The following is a 16129-nucleotide window of genomic DNA, read 5'->3' as shown; positions in this document are numbered from 1 at the left end:
TAGTCCCAGCCAGACATTAGTCATGAGTGATCTTCCTGCTGAACCTTGCAAAGAACTGGCCTCCAAGCCAGCCAGGACATCCTAACAGCACTTGAGAGGCAGGGAATGCCACCGTGTTTTCAAGATGCTGCAGCTCTGTCCCTGTTTAAAGGCAACAAAGCAGACAATTGAGATATCTCCTACTTTTCCATTGCTGGGAAAATTTTTTGAATGGGTCATCCTTAACCATTTGATTCTCTATGTCTCAGAGGAAATGCTGCCAGAGCCTCAGTGTTGCATCAATACTCCCAATATGATCATCTCGGTTCCTCCAGAGACTAAAGGCAAGAACCAAGACATCTGAGAAACTAATCTTTGAGGCACTGTTTGCTAACGATTGCACCCTTATGACACATTTGCTATTTGACCTTCAAATTACTAGTGACAAGTCTGACAAAGCCTCACAATTCTTCAGCCTTACAATCAGACTGAACAAGACCGAGGTCCAGCACCAGCCTGCTCCAGGATCTTCAACGTATCCTTTCAACACAACCATCAATGGTAATCGATCACTTTAATTATCAGGAAAGCAGCAGATCTTCTGACAGCTCTCTTGACATGGAAATACAGCTCAAATTAACAAGGCCAGTCACTTGGTTGCTTGCACTTGCGTGACGAACCTCAGAAATGTCAAGCATGATCAAAGTGTACAAAAATAGTCATACTCACTAACCTTTTGTACGGCAGAGACTTGAATTTTGTAGAGGAAACACATCAAACAACACGAGTGTTTCCATGAGATCTTTGCAATTACTCGTAGGCAAGGTGACCAACATGGAAGTTCTGGACAGGGCTGGCATGGTCAGCATTGAAGCTGTAATCCTGAGGACTCAATTGTATTGGACAAGTTCTATGATCCATAAGAACAGCTCCTGTATGTCACACTATCTCCTTTATGGAGTTCTTGTATAGGGTCACTGAAACTAGGGATATCCAAGAAAGCAATACAAAAATGATATAAAAGACAGCCTCAAATATAAAGCCAATCCTGCAAAAGAGGTAGACACTTGTGCCCAAGACAAAATGGGCTGGTGCACTTTGACCAAAAGTGTCTATCATCAACTTTAAAGGATCAAGTCATCAGAGGCAGAGGACAAAAGAAGGCCTGTGCCTGCACCTGCCACAATATCTTCTCCACTGCCCCACTGTCACTGAGTATTATGCCTGCACTGTTGGTCTTGGCAACCCCATTTAGTTTCACCAACAAACAATGCAGACATGATAATCCAATCTGAAGGTCAATCAACGATGAAAAGAGTTGTATAACCAAAGATCCAAAAGTGATTCTCATATATACAAGTCTTTCAAAATAGTTGAGAAGGTAATGGCTTCTCAGTTTTACAGAAGAAAGGTGGCTAAGCTATGTATTTAATAATTACTGGTTTGGACCGTAGCCATTTAGGAGCATCACACCAAGGAAAATGTCAATATTTTGAAGAAGCAAAAATTTATCAACATAAAAATTCATCTTATGGAAATTAGTTATATGAAGAAGTCACTTCCTTTAAGCAGAACTTTGAACTTAAAAAGTGAGCAAATTAAAGAGCTGTTAGTTTAAGCAAATGAAAATAATGTTTCACTGTCAGAATCAGCAAGATAGCCTTAAGAGGAAAGGCTGGAAAGGACAAGCTTATTTTCACTGGTGTTCAGACAAATGAGAGAAGAATTGTTAAAACATGCAAGATCCTGGGGGTCTTGGATGTCAGAGAATATTCTCTTTCTGAAGAAAATCTAGAAATAGGAGCTATCATTTAAAAATAAGAGGGTGTCCATTTACTACAGAGTAGGCATTTTTTTTCTCTAATAATGTTGTCTTTGGAATTGTCTTTTTCAAAAGGCCATGCAAGAAAAGTCTTTGAATATTTTTAAGGCAAAGGTAAGTGGCTTCTTCATAAGCATAAGAGTGAAAGATTACTGTAAGTAGAAAGGAATAGAAAGTTGAGATTTCACTCCAACCAGCCACGCTCCTATCTAGCAGCCTTGAGGTGCCAACTGGCTTAGACTTATTCCAATTTATTTTCTCATATAAGCAGAAGACAAACTGACAAGAGAACTATGTGGGATGTTAAAGCTTATTTAGTAAGTCATCATTGTTGTTTCCTTCAAAATCCTGCAGAGTATAAAGTATTAAAATAGAAAAAAATCTGCATGATTTTGAGGGGAAAACAGTAGGCGAGTTTCAAATTGGATACTTTGTCTTTAAACACACAAAGTCAGAGCATTAGTAACCCAAGCTCCTGAAAACATGAATTAAATTATGATATTTTAGAACTTACTGATATGGTGGTGTAGCAGTTAATTTACTGGACTAACAGCAAGAGTTCTGGACCATTGATCCAGAGACACGAGTTCAAATCCCTCCATGGCAGCTGAGGAATTTAAATTCAAGTAATTAAATAAATTTGGTATTAAAGCTAGCCTCAGTAAAGCTAACAAAGACACCAATGGACTACATATATATAAAACATTCATAGTCCTCTTTGGAATTTGTAAGAATGAGTATGACCTTACTGAAACATTAAAGATCCTTACAGGGCACAACAGGATCTGGGAAGCGTTTCCACTAGTGGGATAATCTCCAATATGGTGACGTAGTTGCAAGATTTAGGGACAGTCATTTAAAAATGAAATGTGTTAAAACAACTTCTGCAAAGTGTGATCTCTTGAATTCGCTATCCAAGAGTGCGGAGACTAGTAGGGGGAGCTATGCTTTGGAATGATCAGGTCATTAAGGGCCCACAGGACCTGGCACTATATGTAAACCTACTAATGTAGTTGACTCAGAACTGCCTCTGCTGTTTAGGGATGATTAGGATTGAACAATTGATGCTGGTATTGTCAGCAATATTAAAATCTCATGAAGGAACACAAAGAAGCATGTTTTTGTAGAAAGTCTGGAACCCTCAGGAGACATCAAAAACTATTCTGAAAATATACTTTTGGTAATAATATCATCTAACATTACAATATTGAACTCATACCTTTGTGGCCCCTTCAAAATGACGGAGGCCCACGCAATTCAAGACAAAGTAGTGCTTACAGGAGTTATTAAACCAACTTTTATCATGACAAAACAGGAGAAAAGGTGGACAGATTAAGAATCAAATCTCACCTCAGCCTCCCGCCACTTAGCCTTCAGCTCCATTTTCTATCATCCAATTCCATAGCATCTACAGTCCAGCACTCCAACCCCTCCAGCATCTACCGAATTCCCAGCACCACTCTCCTCCCCACAAAGTGCCAGTCATCAGGCCCCAGATTCCAGCCTGGCGTCTAACCTTACAGAAAAAAAGACCCATTCACCTCCACTTCAGTACTCAGTGCCCCCACACACCCTTCACCCTCCGATCCCAACCCTCTGTTACACTCCGCACCTCCTCCTAGTCGCTGTCCTGCAGCACTTTTCACACCAGCAGTCCTCCTGTCCGCTCCCCTCTAGCCCCTTTCCCATCCCCTCAGAGTCAATTCTCACTTTGCCCCCACACTCACACAACGTAGGTGACTGTAAGGTGCAGAGATGAAGTCTAGAGGACAAACTCACAAGCTACGTAGGCTAGCAGTGCGAGTGCAATCAATAATTTCATCGTTCTTCGGTTAATGCCACTGAACAGAGCTGCCAGACGCTTCTTTACCATCCTCTGCTGCCCGACCGCGTCTCCTCATCCCAGGCTAACTCAGTACGCATGCTCAGACTGCTACAGTTGCCGCGCAGTCGTCTTCAAACGCGGTCGGGCAGCATTGTGGGATAGCATTGGTCCTCCCAGTTTGTCAGCGCTACTTCGATCAACGAAAATGCAGCAAAATGTATGAAGAATGATGCTTCTTACTTTTTTTTTCACACGGTGATCCATGATTACGCCAAACACGTTCGAATTATAATAACATCACAAAACAATGGAAAGATTAAGCGACTGTGTTGAGATCAATGACCGTTGGTAAGAAATTATTCCACGTTAGGATGATTTTATTTTGGAAGAAGTACATTAAAATTCAACCCATCCTTGAGTTGGCTTTGTGATTTTTATTTTATTTTATTTTATTTTTATCCTTTTTTGGCAGTATATTAGAGGTGCAACATGGAAGCAGAACTTTTGTAATACTGGATGTAGAAGTGACTTAAGATCAGATGGTGTAGAATCCTTGTGGGTTGAGTTAAGAAACTGCAAGGGTAAAAAGACCCCGATGAGGCTTGAACATAGACCTCCAAACAGTAGCCAGGATATGGGGTGCAGATTACAACCAGAGTTAGAAATGGGCAAAGTTACAATGGTCATGGAAGAATTTCAATATGTAAGTAGATTGGAAAATTCAGAGTTGGCACTGAATCCCAAGAGAAGGAATTTGCCAAATGTCTATGCCATGGGTTTTTAGAGCACTTTGTGGTTGAGACCACGAGGGAAATGGCAACTCAGATCGGGTGTTGTGTAATGAACCAGATTTGATTAGGGAGCTTCAGGTAAAGGAACTCTTAGAAAGCAGTGATTATAATATGATAGAACTCAGTCTGCAGTCTGGGAGGGAGAAGCTAAGGTCAGATGTATCAGTATTACAATGAAGTAAAGGGAATAAAAGAGGCATGAGAGAGGAGCTGTCCAAAGTCGATTGGAAGGGGATATGAGCAGGAATGTGGCTGAGGAGGAACTGCTTTTCCCAAAGGCTGGTGAATCTCTACCCAATGAAGCAGTGGAGGCTACCTCAGTAAACATATTTAACACAAGGTTGGATAGATTTTTGTATCGAAGGGGAATTAAGGGTATGGGGGAAAGGCAAGCAGGTGGAGATGAGTCAATGGCCAGATCATGGACCATAGTGAAGCAGGCTCAATGGGCTAGATGGCCTACTCATGCTCCCATTTCTTAAGTTCTGGGAGCAACTTGAAGGGTGCAGGATTAGTTCATACCAAAGAAGAAGAAGCATTCTAAAGGGAGGATGCTGCAAACGTGGCTAACAAGGGAAGTCAAAGATAACATAAAAATATTAAAAGGCATATACAGTATACCCATAGCTACTGGGAAGCTAGAAAATTGTAAAAAAAAACAACAGAAGGCAACTGAGAGAAAAGATAAAATAGACAGGTAGGAACAAATGAGGTGCCTATGGAATATAAGAAATGGAAAAGAACACTTAAGAAAGAAATCAGGAGGGCTAAAAGAAGGCATGAAGTTGCCCTAGCAGGCAAGGTGAAGGAGAATCCTAGGGGCTTCTACAGATATGGTAAATGCAAAAGGATTGCTAGGGATAAAATTGGTTCTCTGGAAGATCCATGTGTAGTGCTAAAAGAGATGGGTGAGATCTTAAGTTAGTTTTTTGCATCTGTGTTTACTCGGGAGATGGACACAGAGTCTATAGAAGTAAGGCAAAGCAGCATCAACTTCATGGGCCCTATACAGATAACAGAGGAGAAGGTGTTTGCTGTCCTGAGGCAACTTAGGGTGGATAAGTCCCCAGGGTCTGACAAGGTATTCCCTTGGACCTTACGGGAGGCAAGTGCAGAAATTGCCGGGGCCCTAACAGAGATATTTAAATCATCCTTAGTGACTGATAGGGGAGGCACCAGATGATTGGAGGATAGCCAATGTTGTTCCACTGCTTAAAAAAGGTTTTAAACATAAACCAGGAAATTATAGGCTGGTGAGCCTGACATCAGTTGTGGGAAAGTTACTGGAAGGTGTTCTAAGGGACTGGATATATAAGTATTTGGGTAGACATGGACTGATTAAGGATAGTCAGCATGGCTTTGTGCATAGTAGGTCATGTCTAACCAACCTTTTAGAGTTTTTCGAGAAAATTACCAGAAAAGGCGATGAGGGCAAGGCAGGATGTTGTCTACATGAACTTTAGCAAGACATTTGACAAGGTCCAGCATGGGAGGTTGGTTAAGATGGTTCAGTCATTTGGCATTCAAGATGAGGTAGTAAATTGGATTAGACATTGGCTTAGTGGGATAAACCAGAGAGAGGTGGTAGGTGGTTGCCTCTCTGGAAGTCTGTGACTAGTGGCGTGCCACAGGGATCAATGCTGAGTTCATTGTTCTTTGTGATCTATATCAATGATCTGGATGATAATGTGGTTAACTAGATCAGCAAATTTGTGGGTAACACTGAGATTGGGGGTGTAGTAGACAGCGAGGAAGACTATCATGGCTTGCAGCAGGATCTGGACCAGGTGGAAAAATGGACTGAAAAATGGTAGATGCAATTTAATGCAGACAAGTGCGAGATGTTGTACTTTGGTAGGGCCAGCCAGGGTAGGTCTTACACAGTGAACAGATCTGGGAATATAGGTCCGTTATTTATGGGAAGTGGTGTCACAGGTAGATAGGGTTGTAATGCTTTTGGCACATTGGCCTTCATAAATCAAAGTATTGAGTACAGGAGATGGGATGTTATGTTGAAGTTATACAAGTCATTTGTGAGGCCTAATTTGGACTATTATGTGCACCTACCCATAGGAAAGATGTAAATAAGGTTGAAAGAATATAGAGAAAACTTACAAGGATGTTGTCAAGTCTGGAGGACCTGAGTTATAAGGAAAAATTGAATAGGTTAGAACTTTATTCCTTGGAACATAGAAGATCGAGAGGAGATTTGATGGAAGTATACAAAGTTATGAAGGGTATAGATAGGGTAAATGTAAGTAGGCCTTTCCCAATGAGTTCGCCTGGGACTATAACTAGAGGTCATGGGTTAAGGGTGAAAAGCGGAAAGTTTAAAAAGAACATGAGAGAAAACTTCTTCACTTAAAGGGTGGAATGAGCTGCCAGCACAAGTGGTGCATGCAAGCTTGATTTCAATGTTCAAGAGAAGTTTGGATAGGTACAAGAATGGCAGGGGAAAGGAAGGCTATGGTCCCGGTGCAGATCGTTGGGAGTAGGTAGTTTAAATGGTTCAGCATGGACTGGATGAGCCGAAAGGCCTGTTTCTGGGCTGTAGTTTTCTATGATTCTTTGAAAGTAAGCTAGCCAATAATACAAAAGGAGATACCAAAAGTTGTTTCAAAGACATAAGGAGTAAAAGAGAGGCAAGCCAGAAATGCCAGAAATTCAAGAGTATCAGGGGGCAGGAGTGAGTGTAGTCACTAAGTTACACGATAAGGTGCTTGGAAAGTTAAAAGGTCTGAATGTGGATAAGTTATCTGGACCATATGGACTACACTCCGGGTTTCTGAAAGGGGTAGCTGAAGAGATTGTGGAGGCATTAATAGTGATCTTTCAAAAATCACTAGATCCTTGAATATTTCCAGACAACTGGAAAATCACAAAGATATTCCACTCTTTCTGAGGGAGGGAGGGAAAAAGCAAGAAACTATAGGCCAGTTATCCTGACTTCAGTGGTTGGCAAGATGTTGTCATTATTAAGGATGAGTTTTGGGCTACTTGGATGCACACAATAAAGTAAGTTGAAGTCAGCATGGTTTTCTTCGGGAGAAATCTTGTCTGACAAATCTGTTGGAATTTTTTGACGAAATAGCAGGCAGAATAGACAAAGGAGAGTCAGTAGATGTTGTTTCTTGGATTTCCAGAGACTTCTGACAAGCTGTTACACAGGAGCCTGCTAACAAGGTAAGAGCCCATGATAATACAGGATAGATACTAGCATGTACAGAAGACTGGCTGACTACAGAAGGCAATGAGTGTGAATAAAGGGGGCTTTTCTGGTTGGCTGGAATGAGTTGTGTTCCATAGGGGATGGTATTGGATCCACTACCTTTTATGTTACATGTCAATGATTTGGGTGAGGGAATTGATGGCTTTGCGATAAATTTTGTGGATGGTACAAAGACAGATAAAGGGGCAGGTAGTTTTGAGGAAGCAGTGAGTCTGGAGAATCACTTGGACAGATTAGGAGAATGGGCAAGGAAGAGGCAGATGGAATATAGTGTAGGCAAGTGTTTGGTCATGCATTTTGGTAGAAGGGATAAAGGCGTAGACTATTTTCTAAACGGGGAGCAAATTCAGAAATCAGAGGTGCATAGTGGCTTGGGAGTCCTCATACAAGATTCCCTGAAGGTTAACTTACAGACTGAGTCGATAGTAAGGAAGGCAAATGCAATTTTCGCATTAATTTCCAGAGAACTAGAATATAAAAGCAACAATGTAATGTTGAGGCTTTATAAGGCTTTGGTCAGACCATACTTGGAGAGTTGTGAGAAGTTTTGATCACCTCACTAAGAAATGACGTGCTGGGAATGGATACAGTGATCTACAGTTTTCAGGCTGATTGAGTGATCTGGTGCTTTGTTGTCTCTGAGGGGGTTGTGAGAGGTTTTGAGCAAAGTGTGCGGCCTGGAGATGGGGTGTGAACCCATGATTGACTCCTTTTCTCACTAGTCTCACCAATTAAAGTGCTGGGAAAGATTAAAATCATCAAGGAGTGAGTGGAAATCGAACAGGTGTTCAGTGCTGCCTACCAGTCTCTCGCTTGCTGCCGTCAGAGAAAGTTGTCTACAGGTGACAGTCTCTCTCTGTCCCCCACTCCCTCTCCCTCTCCCTCTCCCTCTCCCTTCCCCTTCCCCTTCCCCTTCCCCTTCCCCTTCCCCTTCCCCTTCCCCTTCCCCTTCCCCCTCCCCCTCCCCCTCCCCCTCCCCCTCCCCCTCCCTCTCCCTCTCCCTCTCCCTCTCCCTATCCCTCCCCCTCCCACTACCTCTCCCTCTCCCTCCCTATCTCTCCCTCTTCCTCCCTCCCTACCTCCTTCCCTCCCTCCCTTAACGCTGCTGGAGAATGGTGCCGGAGTCCTAGACTTGGGCAAGTTTCAATCGATGCCATTTGTAGTTTGGAGTCTCTAGTTCATGCTGTGATGTATTTCTAGCTTCTGATCACTCATTTTGTTGTTGTTATTTTGTGCGACTTTGATTGGGGTGGACTGGACACAGAGCTATTGAACTAAACTGAGCTGAACTGAATATGCCTGTTCTAGTTGGATGATTTGCGTTTTATATTCTGTGTTTTTCACTGGTGTTGTTTTTGCTGTTTGCACAATTTGCTCTTTTTTGTGTGTTTGGGGTTTGATGAATTTCTCTGAATGGGTACTATTGTTTTTCTTTCTTTGTTTCTTGGCTGTCTGTGGGAAGATGATCTCAGGGTTATATACTGCATACAGACTTTGATAATACAGGTACTTAGAATCTTGAATCCCTTCTACCTCTGCAGGTGGTATGTTAGGCACAACTTCTGGCATTTCTTGTTGGTGTGGCTCCCTACTCTGATACATTACCACATGTTTCACATGCATTGTCCTCTCTCCTGTCCCTGCTTGGGACTGCAGTCTCTTTGTGGGCACGTTGTCTGCTCCTTTCCCTATGTTAGTGTCTATCTTGCACAGTATATTTTCAGTCCCAGGACAGTAGCCTCATTGCTTGGACTGGATACACAGAAGCCTATTGAAAACTGCAGTTCCCTCCAACTCAGCTACCTGAAGCTTACTTCTCTCTGCTCTCTTGTTTCCCTTCCTGCATTAGTAGTGTAAATAGTCCTTCCAATCATGTGCAAGAATAAATCAGTTATCAACACTGTGTCCATTAACATATCGCACTGCTGATATATCTCTTGTATATTTGTGGCTGACCAGTGCTGGCAATGAATCAGAATCAGAATCAGGTTTATTATCACCAGTATATGTAGTGAAATTTGTTAACTTAGCAGCAGCAGTTCAATGGAATATGTGATAATATAGAAAGAAAAAAAAAGTAAATCAATTACTTTAAGTATAAATATGTATATTAAATAGATTACAAATAATGCAAAAACAGAAATAATATATATTAAAAGGTGTGAGGTAGTGTTTACGGGTTCTATGTCAATTTAGGAATCATATGGCAAAGGGGAAGAAGCTGTTCCTGAATCGCTGAGTGTGTGCCTTCAGGCTTCTGTACCTCCTTCCTGATGGTAACAGTGAGAAGAGAGCATGTCCTGGGTGATGGGGGTCCTTAATAATGGACGTCACCTTTCTGAGGCACCGCTCCTTGAAGATGTCTTTGGTACTACAGAGGCTAGAACCCAAGATGGAGCTGACTAATTTTACAACTGTCGGTAGCTTCTTTCAGTCTTGTGCAGTAGCCCCCCCGTACCAGACAGTCATGCAGTCTGACAGAAAACTCTCCACAGTAGATCTATAGAAGTTTTCAAGTGTTTTGGATGACAAACCAAATCTGTCCAGACTCCTGATGAAATATAGCTGCTGCCTTGCCTTCTTTATAGCAGCATCGATATTTGAGACCAGATTAGATCCTCAGAGATCTTGACACCCAGGGTCTTGAAGTTGCTCACTCTCTCCACTTCCGATCCCTCTAGAGGATTGGTTCGTGTTTCCTCGTCTTACCCTTCCTAAAGTCCACAATCAGCTCTTCAGTCTTACTGACATTGAGTGCAAGGTTGTTGCAATGGAGGCCGCTGCCAGCTGTTTCTCTGAACTGGATGCTGTCTTCACTAATCCTATGATCTGCTTGGCCATCAGATCAGACAGAGAGGGCTCTGGCATGGTTTCTCTCTGTTTTGGTGGGTGACTGTCACATCTTCCTCCCTTACTAGGACCCTGTCTCCAACCATAGTGTGAGAGGCCACATCCATAAAATGACATCTTTTCGCTTCTCTGCATCGGTGAAACCTGATGCAGATTGGGGGACTGCTTCGTCAAGCACCTCTGCTCCGTCCACCATAACAAACAGGATCTCCCGGTTGCCACCAACTCTGCTTCCCAATCCCATTTGGTTATGTCAATACATGGCCTCCTCTAGTGCCATGTTGAGGCTAAACTCAGGTTGGAGGAGCAACACCTCATATACCGTCTGGGTAGTCTCCAGCACCTTGGTATGAACATCGAATTCTCCAACTTTCAGTAAATTCCCTCCCCCTTCCCTATCCCAGTTTCACTCTGTCCCCTCCCCCAGCTGCCTACTACCTCCCTTATGGTTCCGTCTCCTTCTACTACCCATTGTGCTTTCTCCTATTCCTTCTTCACCTTTCCTGCCTTTCCCCTCCCCCACCCCTTTATCTTTCCCCTTACTGGTTTTTCACCTAGAACCTTCCAGCCTTCTACTTCCCACCCTCCCCCCACCTTCTTTAAAGGGCCTCTGCCCCTTCCCTCTCTTCAGTCCTGATGAAGGGTTCCAGCCCGAAACGCTGACTGATCATTTCCACGGATGCTGCCCAACCTGCTGAGTTCCTCCAGCATGTTGTGAGTGTTTCTTTTCACTTGGTCTGTGGCAGCAATTCCTTGTTTGGTGCCCCAGTTGTTAGTGCACAAAGCAAATCCTTGTGGCAACTATATCCACTACAGGCTTCTCTTTCCTCTCCTCTGGTCTGTCTCCTCAGCCCACAAACACAAACAGGTTAGGTTGATTTCCAAATCTAAGACTTCCTGGCAGACTGAATTCAGGCTGGTTAAACATTTTCAAGAAGGCTGGACTATCCCTCCCTCTCATCTGCCCAGTGTTTGCACTCTGCACAATCCATGTTGGCTCATCAGTGTCCTAACCCATTGACATTATCACTCCCTAATTGCTCTCGTTTCCCACTAGTCACTGATTCACTTCTCCCTTGAAGTAGCAATATCTTGCTTCATTACTGACACTACCAGTAGTTGCTTATGTACCACACTGCACCCTTTGGGCCAAACCATGTCACATATTTTTAGGACACTTAGCTTTAACCAACAGGTGTATGTCTTTCAGTGTAACTGATGAATTTCTTTCACTTCTTCGAACTTGCACCAGGATTTTGCTTATCTCCAGGTTTATGGATGGCGGAAATCGATGTAATGGCCGGTTGGGATCATCAGGATTCTGGACCTCCCATTGCCTGACCTCAGTAGGAGTTATCCCGATAGATGGTGTTGGGTATAACCTCTTCTGGTTTGGGGCACAGTCTCATTTGTAAACTTCTCAAGTTGGTAATTCCTGACCTACCTCTTCATCTTCCTCTTTGGCCATTTCTATGACCACTACACAGTGAACACCCACCCATTGGGCCTTTCTCCATTTGTCACTCAGATCCTTTTTTAATTGGTCCTTATATTGCTTTAATTTCTCTTATCTGCTTCTTGTCCCTTTCTCTGTCTCTCTTTGCACGTGCTCTTGCTGTTCCTTACAAGCGTTCCACACTTCTTGCAACCTGTCCAACTCGTCTCTGTACCTGACCCTTTGCAAATGACCAAGCTACCCAATACTATCTGGTAGTTGGTTTCTTCATTTTCCTTATACAGAGATGCAATGTAGAACAGGCCCTTCCAGCCCAACGAGCCTCACCACCCAGCAATCCACCTATTTAACGCTGGCCTAGTCACAGGACAATTTACAATGATCGATGAGCCTACTAACCAGCACGCCTTTGGAATGTGGGAGGAAACCAGACTACCCGGAGGAAACCCCCATGTTCACGGGGAGGATGTACAAACTACTTGCAGATGGCCCCAGAACTAACATTAACTGCTACGCTCCCATGGCGCCCCACAAACACACCACACTTCTACACCTACCAGTTCAGCTCTCTGCCATATTCCTGATATTCTGAAGAAGGCACCATAGTCACCAGAGAGACACTGATTTTGATTATATATAAGTCTTAATTTATAATACAAAATAAATACAAAGGAAGAAACAGTGTGAAAAAGTGTTCACCTTCATGGTCATTACATTCAGTAGTGTAACTTTTTAAAAAGAAAAACAAGCAATGAAATGAGCACTATATCACTCTTGTGGCCCCTTGGGGTGACGTGCCCTTTGCATTATTCATTGTTCAGGGGGCTTTCCCACCAAACTCTGCCCCTCCACATGCAGTGGTGGAAGGAGCCATGGCTGTACTCCTTCCCCACAGAGACTTCGCATTAGTTCAATCAAGCTTCAGTTCATCTCTCAGCATGTATTACTGCAGCCCGGTCTGTGCTAGTCAGCAGCTTCCCCTTACAGACAGCTCAATAAGTTTCGAGCAGGCCAAGGAGTGAATTTCACCAAGCCGATGATCTTTTCCCAGTCCGTCTCAGTGTGTGTCCCTGAGAATAGCCCATAGATCAGAGAGCTTTCTGTTATGCAGCTGTTGGGAATGAAACTGGATGTGAACACTTGCATCCATTTCCATATCCTATTTACAAATTTACAGTCTGCAAAAAGACAGGTGTTTGCTTGCAGAGCTGTTCTTTTAACTTCAAGCTGCGTGCAATTTATATTATTCATATAATTCCAATAACTCCTGAATCCCTGCCAGTGAGAAACATGATCAATGAGGGTAGAGATGTAGATGCTCTATGGATGTTAGCAAGGTATTTAACAAGATCCCACATGGTAGGATCATCCAAAAGATTGCAATGCATGGGGTCTCTGGTGACTTTTTAATTCAGAATAAGAAGACAGAAGGTAGTGGTCAATGGGACTTACTCTGGCTAGAGGTCTGTGACTTGTGGTGTGCTGCAGAGATCTATACCGGAACTTCTGCTGTTTGTGATATATAAAGAACTTGGACAAAAATAATATGGATGGGTTAGTAAGTTAACAAAAGATGCACAGATTGGTGCATTGTGGATAGTGTAGAAGATTGCTGAATGATGCAGTAGGATCTAGCACAGTTGCAGGTATGGGCAGAGAAGTAGCAAGAGTTTAACTGACCAAGAGTGAGATGATGCCCTTTGGGAGATCAAATGTAAAGGGAGAGTACACAGTTAGTGGCAGAACCCTTAATAGTTTTGAAGTACAGAGGGATGCTAGGGGTCTATGCCCATTGTTCTTTGAAAGTGGTTGCAGAAGTTGATAGGAGAGTAAAAAGACATATGGCATGCTTGCCTTTATAGTCAACAAATTGAGTTCAAGAGTCAGGAAGTTATGTTGCAGTTTTATAAAACTGTTTACTCTGTATCTGGAGTAATGCATTCAAGTGTGCTGATCCCATTATCGTAAGGATGACGAGTCTTTGGAGAAAGTTCTGAGTAGGTTTTCTGGGATACTGCCTGGATTAAGGGGATTGGCTACGAGGAAAGATTGGACCAACTTGGGTTATTTTAGCTGGAGCAATGGAGGCTGAGGGGAGATCTGATAGAAATCTATTAGATTATGAGGAGTATAGATGGAGTAGATTAGCAATATCTTTCTGCCAGGGTGGAACTGTCTAATATTGGAGGGTATGCTTTTAAGGTGTGAAGGGGTGCATTCAAAGGAGAAATGCAGACCAAGTATTCTTACACAGAGAATGGGGAGTGCCTGGAATTCACTGCCAGGGTTGGTGGTGGGGACAAATACTGTATGCTAAGAGTGTTTAAGAGGCCCCTAGATAGCTATGTGAATAGGATATGACTGTGTAGGCAGGAGCAATTAGTTTAGCTTGGCTTTTAATTAGCTTAGTTAGTTCAGTAGATCATCGTCGGCTGAGGGATTGTTCCTGTGCTGTACTGTTCTACATTCTATAAATCAAAATTGCTTTAAAATTTCAACTGTGAATTTGTGTGTAGCTGATCATTCAATGGACAAGTTGATTGACAGTGTCCTTCAATCTTATACCACGAATTCTCGTTGATCAAGACAGGAATCTGAGAGGTCCGATCAAATTGAAAAGGGTTTGAAATTGTACATCAGTATAAATAGTTAAAAGATATCTAATACTTAAATATCACTGCCAGCTCCAAAAATTGGGAATATAAAAGTTTTTATTCATCATGACAAGCTTTCTTCATTTCAAAAATAAACTTTATTCATGATACTGGACAACAAGGACTTTGCTTCCTGTATAATTTGGATTTCAGCTGCTGATCATGAAAATCACCTCGAGATTTCCTTACCATGCACCATTTTTTCAAAATCACCTATATTTGTTACTTCAATTATAATTCAAGTTAGAATAACTGATGCCAAGATTAAGGAAGGCATTTTTGTTGGCCCACAAATCAAACAGGTCATTAATGATAGGCAATTCGAAGAATTTCTAGTGGAACTGAAGAAAATCACATGGAAGGCATTCAAGGATGTCGTTGAAAATTTTCTTGGCAACTATAGAGCACCAAACTACATGCAGCTGGTTGACAACATGCTTCAAGCATACAAAACCATGAAGTGGAATATACCACTAAAGATTCATTTTCTACATTCCCATTTAGAACTTCTTCCCTGCAAATCTAGTCACTTGTCAGTGATGAGCATGGTAAAAGATTTCACCAGGCCATTGTAGTCATGGAGAAATGGTATCAGGGCAACTGGAATCCATCAATGCTGGCTGATTATTGTTGGACACTTAATTGAGAAGTCTCAGATGCTGAGTACAAGCAACAATCATCAACAAAACATCTTTAGCTTAGTTGAACTTTTGCAAGGCATCAGCACCATTATGCAATTAAATGCATTATAGACAATAAAAGTTAATTTCTTGTTTCTCCAAATTCCTACATGATACAAATCGTCTGAAATTATATTTGTGCTCAGCTTTAAGCTGCTTATCATAAACAAAGAAGAGTTCTGAGGACGTAACACTTTTGAAAAAAATTGTTGTCCAGTGTAATAAAACATACACAAAGGATGAAACAGTGCAAAACAACTTCCATGTTCATGATCACTACATTCACTATTGTAGTTAAATATCATTGCCAGCTTAGATGCGGTTACTGGACTAGTGGCCACATGGACTGTTTGTGGCACGTACAACGTGTGCTTGGTATTTTCTCTACTTCTGTGATTCTCAGTCTCAGACTGAAACCCTCTTGGGACAGTGAAAGGCTGTGCCAATCATTACACTGGTTTTATAAGGCTTTGAAAATGTTGATGTAATTGCTTAGAATGTAAAAAATGAATAAATACTGCACGTTTATCACGCCATCTGCTTGGCTGGAGGGTTGCATGCAGATCCTGGGATTTCGTAAAACAACCTTACCTTAAATAGGATTGCTAGTTAAGTCGTCAGCTTAGGTCTAGGAGATCAGATATTTGACTGTGAATAAGTGGGAGTTTCATTCAAAAAAAGTCAGAACTTTTTGTTCTAATTTGAGAAATAGGACCAAGAGTAAGCTGTTCAGCTGCTCAAGTCTGCTCAACCATTCAAGATCACAGCTGTTCAAACACCATTTTCCTGCTCTATCCCCATATTCTGAGTACCTTGAATATCCATGAGTCTATTGATCTCTAT

At 42.2% G+C, this 16129-nt stretch overlaps 1 protein-coding gene across 4 annotated transcripts in view; it reads right to left on the bottom strand.

The window, feature by feature from the left end:
• uxs1 (UDP-glucuronate decarboxylase 1) overlaps positions 1–3712 on the bottom strand; it is a 107119-nt gene extending 103407 nt beyond the window's left edge. For 2 of the 4 annotated variants that reach the window (XM_072263199.1, XM_072263200.1), the window contains exon 1: positions 3581–3712. In XM_072263199.1, the coding sequence (XP_072119300.1) occupies positions 3581–3674 (94 nt within the window). In that variant the 5' untranslated portion in view covers positions 3675–3712. Of the gene's footprint in view, positions 1–2315; positions 2390–3528 lie in introns of those variants that run through there. The other 2 variants (XM_072263202.1, XM_072263203.1) reach the window with 2 other exon arrangements.
• Positions 3713–16129: the final 12417 nt, after the last annotated feature.

The sequence above is a fragment of the Mobula birostris genome, chromosome 7 (genome assembly GCF_030028105.1).
Source record: "Mobula birostris isolate sMobBir1 chromosome 7, sMobBir1.hap1, whole genome shotgun sequence".
Lineage (NCBI taxonomy): Eukaryota > Metazoa > Chordata > Chondrichthyes > Myliobatiformes > Myliobatidae > Mobula > Mobula birostris.
The sequence above is the reverse complement of the archived record's forward strand: the minus strand, read 5'-3'. Positions and strand labels throughout refer to the sequence as shown.